Genomic DNA, 13,787 nt, shown 5'->3' with positions numbered 1-13,787 from the left:
TCGTTCTTTCTCTCTCTCTCTCCCTCTCTCTTGTGTGTCTGTCTCTCTCTCTCTCTGGCTCATCAATGCTTTAAGAGCTTGGTTTACCACATGAGTGAGCATGAAAGGAAGTGCTCATTATTAATTGATGAGAGGTCGTTGAGGTTTCAGTTGACACGTGTCACGGCGTGCGTTTGTCCTAAACCGCACACGGCTTGTTCTAGGGTCGCAGCGATGCCAACGTCTCACTGTTTTCTCTCCTCGTCCTTGCTCTCTGTAAAGTTGTGTGTGTGTTTTACAGGTTTTACCAGCTTCGTGCCACTATGAAGATACCACCCCGGGTCCCTCACAAAATAGAGGCCAGTCTGCTCCACCCAGCAGGTTGGTTCATCCAAACTTCATCCATAAGCCACTCTGCGGTTACACTGAATCATACGAGAATACTATTAAACAACATTTTCCAATGTAGAGTACCAATGTAGGTTTATTCTGCAAAAAGAAAACCATGGTTTGCTTAGCACAGTAATGGCACATTAACGAAACCCATTAAAATGGCAGCGTGTTGTGGCTATTCCTGCCCCCCCCCCCCCCCCCCCTCCCCTCCATGTGCATAAAAATAACACGCCCCTCCCCTGTGTTTCATGCTACACCAAAAGTGTGTCTTTACCTCTGTAAATATAGCCGTGTTGGCTATGTTCAGCATGGTATGGTTAGATTTGTGGCTCCATTACGTTTCTTGTAAACTCCGGTTGCTAGGTAACCTTTCAAAGTTCACACCACCAACTGTGGTACACAAGCTAAAACCATGATGATACAACAGTCCCAGCCAGCTTTGGCCAGGTTATGAAAGGTGGCTGTCTCAGCCAGGGTCCAGCCAGGTTTGGCCAGGTTCCAAAGACAGCATGGCTGGTGGAAATAAGGCGAGCAGATGGCATGAGGGGTAGACAATGCACCTCACTGGTTTTCTTCAAAAAGGGTGCAAATCTGATGATGATGATGTCTATTTGAATGGATAAAAGAGGACAATGTTCCATTTAAAAATAATTTAAGTGCACAATGATAATGATGAAACAAACCACAGGAATCAGGTGAACCAACTGGACACATGGTGCAAAGATAGCAATCTTTCCCTAAATGTAGGGGAAACAAAGGAGATTGTTATTGGCTTCCGCAGAGCTCACACACACCCAACACCCCCACCACTGGCCATCAACGGCAATGCTGTGTGAGCAGCACCAGATTTCTGGGTGTGTGCGTCACAGAGGACCTCTCCTGGACTAATACCACTGCAGCACTGGCCAAGAAAGCCCAGCTAAAGAGAGCAAGGTGCCCATCATGTGCTCCTTCTACCGAGGCATCATTGAGGGCATTTTGACCAGCTGCCTTCAAGCGCAAAGACCCCACAGCACATGGTGAATGCAGTTGGGAAGATCACCGGCGCCTCACTCCCCTCCTGGATATTTACAACACTCGTCTAGAGTGAACTTGACCATCCCTCACACAGCCTTTTCAGTCTCCTGCCATATGGGAGGAGATACCGGAGCCTCGGAGGGAGCTCCACCAGACGGACTAACGGCTTTATCCATCAGGCTGATGGGATGCTGAACTCTAGACTAGACTGGACTGTAACACCCATTCCTCCTCCTACATGACCATCACCAGCCACTAGAATTATTTTACAAACATATGCTCACTCACACACACTCAGCACTAGACACTCTGTACAGAACACCACACACGCCTACACTCGGCACTAGACACTCTGTACAGAACACCACTCTAAAACTGCTGCTAATTACTCATCCTGTAGATCAGGGGTAGGCAACCCTAGGCATGCATGCCTGCATAGGCACGCGGGGGCATTTTCATAGGCACAGGGAGCAGCAGTAAAAAAAATAAAAGAGAGTATAATTTTTTTTTTGCTTTGAAATATTATAGTGAAATATTTTGCACTGTTGTCGCATTTATCTTGTTGAAATCCTCCCACAGGTTCTTTTTACTACCACATATTTAATTGAGACCATTTATTTGTTTATTATTTCAATTTAGCTGGAAATACATTGCTACATCATTCAGTAACATTTGCAGAGCCTTATAACAAAAACATTACGGTCACCATTGTGACCAGTGGGATTAATCAACACATTTTATTATTTATTTTTCTATTTCATTGAACATTGTTATGTCATTGTTACATGTTAAAAGCCATTTTCTTTACTCAAAATGTGAGTATTACCAAGTCAACTTGTGTTCTTTAAAACAATGACAATAAACATAGTTTTATTAGGTTGAAATAATGTGGTTGTGTACTTATTTTTCTGTTAACTTATTATGGATTGACAGTGTCGTCTTGCGATCAATCAAAACGTATTTACACGATATACCTCACATTTACCCTCCATTCACATCCTGGTGTTTTCCTGGTGTTCTCCATTAGGCCTCTAGGTGGAGCTATGACGGCACACGTACAGTACACACACCGATGGTGTGTGATGTGTCCAAAAATGAGTGGGCAAATGTGAGTGAAATGGTCGCACTGTATGCAGCTGTTTGTCTGCATTGCATCCCCCCCCCCCCCAACTCAGATTTAGGGTTGATACAACCATCATAATAATATTGTTAATAATAACAATAACAATAATGATGTAATAATGTAAAAATTATCATTAAAAAGACCTGATTATGAGGGAAAAAATGTACGATGCATGGAATATTGTTGAGGCACACTAGTTACAACTATATTTCAAACAGGCACTCCATGTCAAAAAGGTTGCTGAGCCCTGCGTAGATAATGTATTGCAGGCTGCAGCACATCTTTTCATCACTATTACGCAACATTTCTTATTGGTCTTTTAATAATAATAATAATAATAATAATAATACATTTAATTTATATAGCACACTTTTAAATCAAATGATATCTCAAGGTTCTTCACAGCAAAAGATAAAATACAAGGTTAAAAGTTCAAACGGCGTAAAACATAGGAGCAGCAAAACAGGCGCTAGTGGAAGACATGGAAGAAGTCTTAACACTTTCGCGGCCACTGGGATGAGTCTAATTATTATCAAGAGGACCGGGAAATGTAAACATATCTGGGGCTGTTTGTAGAGCTAAATCTATACTTTATAGTATTGCTATCTGTCCATTCTCATTGTGAATTGAGACCATAAACCGTCCCTTCAAAGTGGCTTAAAGAAAAAAAAAACATCAATACATTCTCATTTTATAGCGCCGTGAATATAAGCATTATACCGGATTTGGTCTAGTATATTTCCTGGAAGCCGAGATAATGGGCTAATAACGTTAAATCCAATGGCATTTCGGTTATAGATACGCTCCAGTTAAAACTCAAACTGCATATGATCGGCACAATCCTCACGCATGTATGCATGAAAGGGGGGGGGGGGGGGGCGGGGGACGTCGTTTCTGATGATTGATTACCAATAACCACGTTAGCCTCATTAGCCTCATAGGCCGAACGCCTGGATGTACTTTATGTGAAAAAGATCTTACCGTGGTCCGGTGGGATCCCCAGAGCATTTCCCTGTTATCTATTGCCATCTGGTAGATCGATATGTCCATTGGCTGATGATAAATCCCCTTATTGCATGGTGAAATCTGCAATCCAAAACTTAATCCAAGCTACAGGCTACACATCTAGAATCCTGCTAACTGAAATCTCCATTGAAAGTCAAAAAAAATACTGATCCGTTCAGCCACAGGGCACACTGCATTATCGTGATAGCGCTCCTAAGAGGATCTGGCCGGTATTGCACCTTCTCGAATTCATAGAGTAGGGTAAATCTGCAGTGCCGCTCGGCGACCTTGAATAGGTTATTAAAATGGAATAAAAGCAATAACAACTTGCCATGGATTTATCCATGCTTCTGTCCACAACGAGTGGAATCGAAACACGGAGATATACGTCCTTGGGCGCCATTGTGTTAAGGCTGGTTTTGAAGGCAGCAAGGGAGTCTGTTCTGATCTGTGTCTTGTTACCCTCAACCCCACCTAATTAAAATATTTCTTATCCTAGTATTTTTAAACCTTTGTTGTTTTTGTTTTAATACTTATTCTAAACAACGGGGGTCTGAGACCAATGGAATTTCAACCCTCTATATCAGGGGTTCCCAAAGTGGGGGTCGCCAGATGATTAATATATATATATATATATATATATATATATATATATATATATATATATATATATATATTAAGGCTGTCAAATATATCGCGTTAATATCGCGTTAACTCCCGATTCTATTAATGCCACTAATTTTTTTAACTCAAGATTAACACTTTGACTGCCAGGAGCCGTCTTTAGACGTCTTTGCTGGCCATGCTAAAGTTGCCGGGGGACGCTGTACGTCGTCTTTATATCAATATTTCAAAAATCTGCGATCGGATTCATAATGTCCCTCCGCTGGCCTGAGATCCACCAGCAGGACCCACTGAGCTCTCTGGCGGTTCAGGAGCGCCATCTGGTGGCCGATCGGCGCAAGCGCTTAACAGGAAGCGCATTAGAGGTTTTGCTAGACGTCCGTATTGCTTCCGGCCACTCGGTACATGTCCCGTGACTCTAGCTCGTCACTCTACATAGCGATCGATTGCCAATAACTCGATAAACAACATGATTTGGACGTATATACCATTATACAAGCTGGAGATGGACCGGGTAATAATATATCCCATAATGATAAAATTTCTACTCGACGATGATCGCCCAACGGCGCGCGGAGACTGGGGTGAGTTTCAGCGTGTAACGTTACCGTCTTCGATAATAACTGATATTATCAACATTTGACCCACATTAGATGATTGGTATAACGCTGCCCACGGAATTATAAACGCCCCCTCGCCCATCCGGTCAACATCAGATGACGTGTAGTAACTTCTAGAAGTACGTCTAGTTGGAATTTTTTATATCGCGCTGATTGCCATCAAACTGTATTTCATCATCAATATAATGCATTTGGGGCTATATATCACGTTCTGGAGAAAGCTGCAGAAAGAGATGAAAACATACTTATACATTAGACCATACTTTACTATGAATATGTGAATGAAAAAGTTTAACGTTGCTACACAATGAACAATACATATAGGACTTTGAATGGGCCCTAATAATGGCAATGTAGCAATAGAATTTAAAAAGTTATAGCCCTGCAAAGAAGGGGACTTTCTCCATAGACAAATAGCGCTGGCAATCTATGGTATATCATTAATTTAACCTTAGGCAACCAAAGTGTTAACTAAAAAAAAAAAATGTTTACTAGACTTCACTCAGGTGTATTATTGATGCTCTCATTGATACTATGTTTGTAGAGAGAGGGGGGTGAGAGAGATGAGGAAGGGGCAAAAGAGAAAAAGAGCTGGGAGAGTGTGTGTGAGGGAGAGAGGGGGGTGTGTGATTAATCAGCCCTTGTGTGTGTGAATGTAACAAGTTCCTAACGTTTTCTTTCCCCTATTATTTCATGCACACTTTATTCATTGTTTTAAATTATTATTTTCTTTTAAGTTATTTTGTGCATCACTCTGTTTTGAATTTGATGCAAATTTGCAATGCATGAGGGTCATCCTTTTGTGTTAAATGGCTGCACAAAGCAAGCATTTGTTGACTCGCATGTTGATAAGAGTATTAAAACTTGGAACTTGAAAAAGATCTGTTTAAGGTTAAAAAAAAATTTAAAATAAAAATGTGATTAATTTGCGATTAATCGCGAGTTAACTATGGACAATCATGCGATTAATCGAGTTAAATATTTTAATCGTTTGACAGCACTAATATATATATATATATATATATTAAGGCTGTCAAATATATCGCGTTAATATTGCGTTAACTCCCGATTCTATTAATGCCACTAATTTTTTTAACTCAAGATTAACTAAAAAAAAAAAAAAAAAATTTTTTACTAGACTTCACTCAGGTGTATTATTGATGCTCTCATTGATACTATGTTTGTTTCTGAAGTGTGTGTGTGTGTGTGTGTGTGTGTGTGTGTGATATAGAGAGAGAGGGGGGTGAGAGAGATGAGGAAGGGGCAAAAGAGAAAAAGAGCTGGGAGAGTGTGTGTGTGAGGGAGAGAGGGGGGTGTGTGATTAATCAGCCCTTGTGTGTGTGAATGTAACAAGTTCCTAACGTTTTCTTTCCCCTATTATTTCATGCACACTTTATTCATTGTTTTAAATTATTATTTTCTTTTAAGTTATTTTGTGCATCACTCTGTTTTGAATTTGATGCAAATTTGCAATGCATGAGGGTCATCCTTTTGTGTTAAATGGCTGCACAAAGCAAGCATTTGTTGACTTGCATGTTGATAAGAGTATTAAAACTTGGAACTTGAAAAAGATCTGTTTAAGGTTAAAAAAAATTACAAATAAAAATGCGATTAATTTGCGATTAATCGCGAGTTAACTATGGCCACTCATGCGATTAATCGAGTTAAATATTTTAATCGTTTGACAGCACTAATATATATATATATATATATATATATATATATATATATATATATATATATATATATTTTTTTATTTATTTTTTCATGCAGTCAGGCCACTGAACTTAGAAGCAGGCCAGGCCAGTGTTTCTAGTTGCAGCAGCGCAATAGTTAGATAACCTAGGTGGGGAACAACCAGGAGATCACTGCAACTCACAAGTTGGAGAACTATCTCTCTCTCTCTCTCTTGCTCTCACACACACACAAAGGGAGCCGCATGTGATTGGTGGAGGGCGGCGGGACCCTTACAAAAAACTGTTGTTGCTAATCATTGACACATGCTAGCCTGTAATAATCCCCCCCAGAAAAATCTACTTTGCATTTGATATATTGCAAATATATGCCATCACACACACTGGCATTTAAAGGGTTAGAATTATAAAATTAATATGTGGTGTTATGATCAGGGCTGAAGTTGAATAAAATATTGTATTTTTTTCAATCTGACATTTAAAAAAAAAAACTGAAAATGCATCAAAATCAGTGTTGTTGCTAATCATACATATGCTAGCCTGTTTTTTAACAATAATTTGTGATGCCATCACAAACACTGGCATTTAAAGGGTAAACATTTTAAAATGCCTGCACCAGAATGCAGGAAATGAAGTCTTTGTAACAAAAAAAAGCCTGGTGGGGGACCCCCAGACCCTCTGCTTAAAAAGTGGCCTGACTGGGGCTATATTTTGCACTATATTTCCTGGCCTGAATGATTTCCCCAGTCCGGCCCTGGTTAAAAGCCTCCAATGCTTATTAGTGTGTGTGCGTTTGAACGTTTGCATGTTTCAACCATACATTTCCATTTATTAAAAATAAAAAATAAATGTTTTACCTCCTATAATAGTGGGGGCTCTCTGACACCGTTATTTGGGGGTCGCGGCCTGAAAAGTTTGGGAACCCCTGCTCTATATGTCATGTATTGTACATATGGCAGAATTCACTATAAAGTTGACGTGGCCATAATCATGATTATTTTGAACATCATATGAAGACAACAGAATTTGTTTTACTTTTCTTCTTTTCTTTTCTTCTTTTCTTCTGTCATCTTCTACAAGTTATCAAATACGTTTCAAAATAACTGGAGAAACATGCCGTGGCTCCCTCCTCCCTCAACACCAGCTGAAACTAATGTTTGGGCTTGAGGGGGAGAGGGGCAGAGTGCGGTGGGAGGGGCAGAGTGTGGTGGGAGGGGCAGAGTGCACTGCATTTACAACACCAGACAAAATGAGAGCAACACAGCATGCGGCATAATCATAATTTTCTCTTGAAAATCTTATTTTCATGATCGTGGGAAAACATCATAATTGAAATAGAAACTCGAGCCTACATAGACAAAGGTTCGCCTGGACATTGTGTTATATTTTTGCCAATTCTGAGCTTATTCTTTGAGTCAGTATCAAGTGTTTTATGATTCAGGGGACAGGGGTACCTACCCTTTATTTCTGGGGCAGTGTAAAGTCACCATCACACATTACCTGTGTGTGAGCAACTGAGCATACAGTATTTGACAATTTCTTAAAAAAAAAAAAACGTGTGTTTTGTTGAATAACTCCATAGGAACTATTGTTTTTTTCAACACGTAAAGGTCTATTTAGGTGTTTTGGTGCAAATAAAAAAAAATTCCCAGTGAGTGACGGCCATTTATATGGATATTGTTGTGGGTGTTTACATTTTTTTTTTAGATTTATTTTTAGCATTTTTACAGCTCTTTCCAGGTCAGACAGGACCGGCAGAGAGAGGAAGGTCGGGAGAAGATATGGGGGGGAAAGACATGCGGCAAATGTGCATAGCACTGCAGTGCGTTACACCGTGCGCCCGTTCTGGGTGTTTTTCTAGCAGACAATAGGCGTGTTCGAGATTGGCGAGGCGGACGCAGATCTGCGCATGTTTTACTACGGCCTCGCCAAGCGCGTTGCATGGCGGTTAGAATGTTGTCCGACTTGCTCTGGAAATCTCACGGGAGCAGGCCACGCACAGCCTTCAGAGCCAGGCGCCACAGTACCTCTCACCCGACTGCTCCACGCAAATCCATGATGAGAAACGACTTGCTATTGTTGCGCAAAGCGCCTATTGGCTCAGAAAAGTTGTCACCACCAGCCACGCCCACAAGAGGAAGTTATGAGACGTTTGATTGATTGAAAACTTTATTAACCGATTGCAGAATGGGTACAATACAGTACGGATCCCGTCTTATCAGATATATTTATTATTATTATTATTGGATACAGGAGTTTCCTCAAATAAAGATATCATCATGATAAACTTCAAGCTGTCAGACACCAAATTATTTTTATCAGAGTAATGAATGCTGTCGGAGTTTATATCAAAATAACAATATCACCCCCCCTGAACAAATGGTGATTGCTTCTTCAAGTCGATTCTACAGACATTAAATAATTATAATGATAATAAATACGACAATTATGTTTAGCATTTATAGCCATGACTCAATGAGCAATCTGAGCATTACCGCTCTATGTACAGTACTCCTCTAAGCAATCTGGCTATCAGTTAACCCAATTGCTAGATAGATTAACGAATTCCATATAAATCTATAGTTCATTAACGATGCAGCAGCTGAGCTGATACTGTATCCCGCACACACACACACGTCGTCTGTTTTGCCTCAATATATACTGTATATATAATTCTGTTTTGCCTCAATATACAGTATATATATATATTGATGCAAAACAGAATTATTCAGCAGTGTGTGTGTGCGCTGCGGTGGCCAGGAGCACGCAACAAGATGGTATATATTATGATTAGAGCTGGGCCGTTAACGGCGTTAACGTGCTGCGTTAACGCTATACTAGTATCGCGCGATAATATAATTAACGCATTAATCTTTTTTTTTTTTTTTTTTTTTTTTAAACCTTTATTTACCCAGGGTAGGTTCGCTGAGCACAGATGCTCTTTTTCAGGAACGCCCTGCTTCACATTCACACAGTTCCATTCACACCTGGGAGCTGCCCAGTACAACCACAGTTGACACCATTGGCCACTGAGCAACTCCACTGGAGCAGTTGATTCAAGCCATGTCACATAGTTCAAGTTTGAAATGATTCTTTCTGTTTTGCTCCTGAGAGTGCTAGATACTGTACTGTACTGGTAATATTATTTATTTGTGTTAACTTCTGAATAAAACAACTTATTAAACACAAGTACATTTTATTGAACATTATTTTGATATTTCATTACCAATTATCATAGCAAAACAGCTTTTTCAAACAGTCTGTAATGCATTTTGGAAACGGGAGATGGGCTCATGGTGTAATGGGCCACCTGGCCTGAGAAACATAAGGAGGAAAGAAAAAGTAAGGACTTACTTCTGGTCATTATTTGGGTAGAACACACATATTTTGAATGCCTTCGGCAGGTTTTTTTTTTTTTTTTTTTGAGCCATTTTAATCTAGATTAATCTAGATTAAATCCAGGATTGCAGATAGATTAATCTAGATTAAAAAAATTAATCTATGCCCACCTCTAATTATGATATATGAATAGTATATTCCACTATAGCAGTATATGGTGTGCTGTACATTTGAATCTAATCTAATTTTGCACGCGGCCATCGCATTATAATGAGCTGGACAGGTGTGTATGTGTGTGTGGTAACGTGAACGCGATATCTGCCATGCGAGACTAGGCGAGAGGCTGTCGTCAAATCTGAAGTGTTCGACGTTCTGACTCCTCCCCCGGCTGCACTCGTCTACTCTCGTCTATTTTCGAGGCGAGTCGAAATCAATCTCGAACACGCCTAATGTGAAAAGAATTGCCCAGCCCTACTTTGACTTGACTTTTCCCCATTGATAGATAGATAGGTACTTTATTGATCCCCTTGGGGAAATTCCAGTGACATACACATACAGCTCATCGTCTCATTAACAACATATCACAATCATTACATTTTTACAGTAACAACGGCACAACATAAATTCAAACAGGCATGTACATTTGTTGACACATGTCGACTACAGAATGCCTGAGACACCATTATGCGATTGTCGGCTGCAGCAACACCGTTGTGTCGTTGCGCCAGGCGGGAGGGAGGGAGGAAAGATTGTCAACGGGAGGGGCAGGGATTTGGGGGATAGGACTTTGGTGATGAGACAGTCTTAGGCTCCCCCCTCCAGCACGCGTACTAGTCGGCTGCCGTCATAGGCGCCAGGCGTACACGCGGGAGGGGGGGTTGGGTATAGGGATTGGGGGTGGGGGGGGCCACTTGCCACTCTTATCTCCCAGAGGACCTTCGACTCCAGCAGCTCCCTGGTTCGACCTTGGTCCAGGAATTTGTTTTGGCTGAACTGACAATTTCTCCCAGCCACGTCACTTTAAATTTGATTTGAGTAGAGTGAAATATAACTCTATTGATTTGAGTGGAGTGAGTTTTAACAACTCCGTCCAAATGACTGAATGCATTAGTCCAAGTGTCCAAGTGTCTTAATCCGTTCATTTTGGTAGGTCCTGTGCGCGGTAAACGGATCCAAAATCTTCTTACTGCAGTCCAAAAGCTTCGATAATCCAAATATTACCACGTCTTCAAGTTGGTAGCCCGATTATGATGTCCCAAGAGGCAGAGAGGGTTAGCCTTATTCTGCTTCTTGACGAAAGTATCCAATCCACTGATTAGATCCATTTTACAGTTGATTTGAGTATAGTCCGGCAACCGGCACGAAACACAGAGCATAGCAGCGTCGGGCTTCATGGAGCAGTAGAGGCGGCGGTAGGAACGGCCTTGAGGAGCCTGGGGAGAGGAGAGAAATGCGACTGTCTCTGGGAAGGGCTGGGAGGGGTCATCCATCACAAACATTTGAGGGTAAAGGGAAGTGAAACGGTTGGCGATTAGTGTGGCTGGCAGCGAGCTTCTTTATCTCACAAGCCTGTCCTTGTTCTCCTGGGTCCTCTGAGGCCTAGCACATACAGCTCACCCCGTCTCTGAAGGGGAAACGTTCTGCTCCGACCTCACAAAGCACTCCATTCTCTTGCGCCCACACACAACAAAGGCCGCTCACAATGGCATCAAGAGGAAACACGGATGCCGTTGCATAAACGTTTGTGTGTTTACCCACTGGTGATATGACAGTGTGTCAGCGAGGCAGTGACTGGACTCGCATCTCCAGTTCGGACGTCCTTTAAAGGGATAGTTCAGATTACTGTCTTCTCCAGAGTCAGACAAAAAGATTGATGCCAATGTCCTCTCTGTGCGTTCAGTAGAAAGTTATCCGGCTGCAAGCTAGCCCAGCTTGGCACAAATGAATGGAAACTGATATGAACCAACTAACCTAGCTGTTGACCAAAAACACCTCTCCTGGAGTTTTAAGCTAGGCTAGTGGTCTGTATCCGCTTCCATTCATTTGTGCTAAGCTAGGCTAGCTTTCAGCTAGATATTTCTATATATATATATGTAAGGAAATTGGTATCTATCTTTTTGTCTGACTCTGGAGAAGACGGTATGCACATTTCCCACAATGTTGGCGTGTTCCTTTTTAAGTTGTATGAAATACTTGCCAGTAGTGTAATCGAAGCAAAGCTATTGGCTTGCTTTCCAGTCTGATGGTTGGACTTCTGGTCGGGTTTCCAGAGCAAACCGGGATGCTTTAGACTGGGAGGAAACGGCAGAAACTGGGTCAAGAAAGACCTGAAACCTGGCCAGAACTCTGACCACAGGACTCTGTAAGTAAGCTAGTAAGCTTTGCATCTACTACACTACTGGCAAGTATTTCATACATGTAATGTCCAAAAATACAAACTATACCTTTTAAGTGTGCTGTGTAAATACGTTGTTAGGCCTGGGAGGCCACAAAGGAGGCCAGATTGCTCTGTGGCAGATGAATGGCAATATGATGATAGATTCACTCAATATAGGCCCCTACATTAATAACAATATGATAGTCATTCAATATCAGCCCCTACATTAATAACAATATGATAGATTCACTCAATATCAGACCCTACATTAATGGCTAAATTCTGAAAGTTGTTGGAAAACATGACTACCGTACTTTTCGCACTATAAGCCGCACCTGACTATAAGCCGCAGCAGCTAAATTGAATGATGTGTACATATATAAGCCGCACTGGACTATAAGCCGCAGGTGTTTTAATGTTTAATTACCATATGTAATTACCATTGGGACACAATACTGTCGGACAAATAACAAGAATTAACTCATTTACAAGTTGTATTAAGTTTAGCAAATAAGGGAACAGATAAATAACATTTCAATGCAGTCAAAAAAGCAATATTTTGATTTTAACATTTTCGGGTTTGGTCACGTCGAGTCACATATAAGCCGCACCGTTATATAAGCCACAGGGTCGAAAAATGGGGGAAAAAGCCGCGGCTTATAGTCCGAAAAGTACGGTACATAACGTCTCTGGCTGACATAAAAATCAGCCAACAAGCCAACGTAAGCCATGTAAGGCAAGAGGAGTGAAGGGGGGTTACACTTCCTGTTAAACAAAAGTCCACTGCTCACTTGGCACTTGTATCAAACAACACAATATGAGGGGAAAATATTGTCTGCCTAATAAACAAGTGTATTGGGTGTGTTAGATAATCGTGTTTCAGCCTTTCGTTGATTGTTATCAGGCCCCATCTTCTCTTCCGTGAAGTCTCAGCGTTGTGTTTATTTGTCGTTTGTTGAGACAATTGTTTGGTGGAATTCTGTCCTCCCACGCTCTTACATAGCTGTAACACAACATTTGCATAAACCAAAGTTATTGTACAGAAGGAAACTAATTGAAAGTCTTTTAGCGGTATAAGAAATTAGATTAATAGATTCTATCTCTCGATACCTGCTTGGTGGTTCTGTGGCCTGTCCTGTTAGCTACAGATGGGCCATAAAGAACTAACAGCCATAAAGTCTCTGTCTCTCTCGCGCAATGTTTAGCTCTTCCGTTGTTTTAGTTTACCGGTAGTTAATTTATTTAGCACATTATACATTTTTTTTTTTAAATAAAACAGTGCTAGGAGGGAACGAAGCCCAAAGGGCTTGTACAAAGTTCCACTCCCATCTCATTGTCCATAAACAATATGAACGAAATACATGTGTAGCATGGTCTACAAAATAAACTACAAAACAGGAACCGAGACATAAGGCAGACACTATAGCGAAAACATGGAAGATTGACACGAGTCGGTAACAAGAACACTTTTTTTTATTAGTACAAGAGGGCAAAGAAGAGGAGAATAACATTAACTGTATATTAACGGCTTTCCCCCCTAGCAACGGCTTCTGACTCCTATATATGTATCATTACTAGCACTCTGCCCGGAATGCAGACAATGAGCTCCTTATCTG

General features: G+C 41.0%; 1 protein-coding gene across 1 annotated transcript in view; it reads left to right on the top strand.

Moving 5' to 3' along the window:
- The window catches only part of fam135a (family with sequence similarity 135 member A), a 68,966-nt gene that overhangs the window by 18,092 nt on the left and 37,087 nt on the right, over positions 1 to 13,787 (top strand). Inside the window, exon 3 of the mRNA XM_084321620.1 lies at positions 281 to 360. Coding sequence (XP_084177746.1) covers positions 281 to 360 — 80 coding nt within the window. The remainder of the gene's footprint in view (positions 1 to 280; positions 361 to 13,787) is intronic.

This window comes from Notolepis coatsorum (assembly GCF_963971535.1).
Source record: "Notolepis coatsorum genome assembly, chromosome: 9".
In the NCBI taxonomy this organism is placed as follows: Eukaryota; Metazoa; Chordata; class Actinopteri; order Aulopiformes; family Paralepididae; genus Notolepis; species Notolepis coatsorum.
Note: the sequence above shows the minus strand (reverse complement) of the source record. Positions and strands in the feature narration are given on the sequence as shown.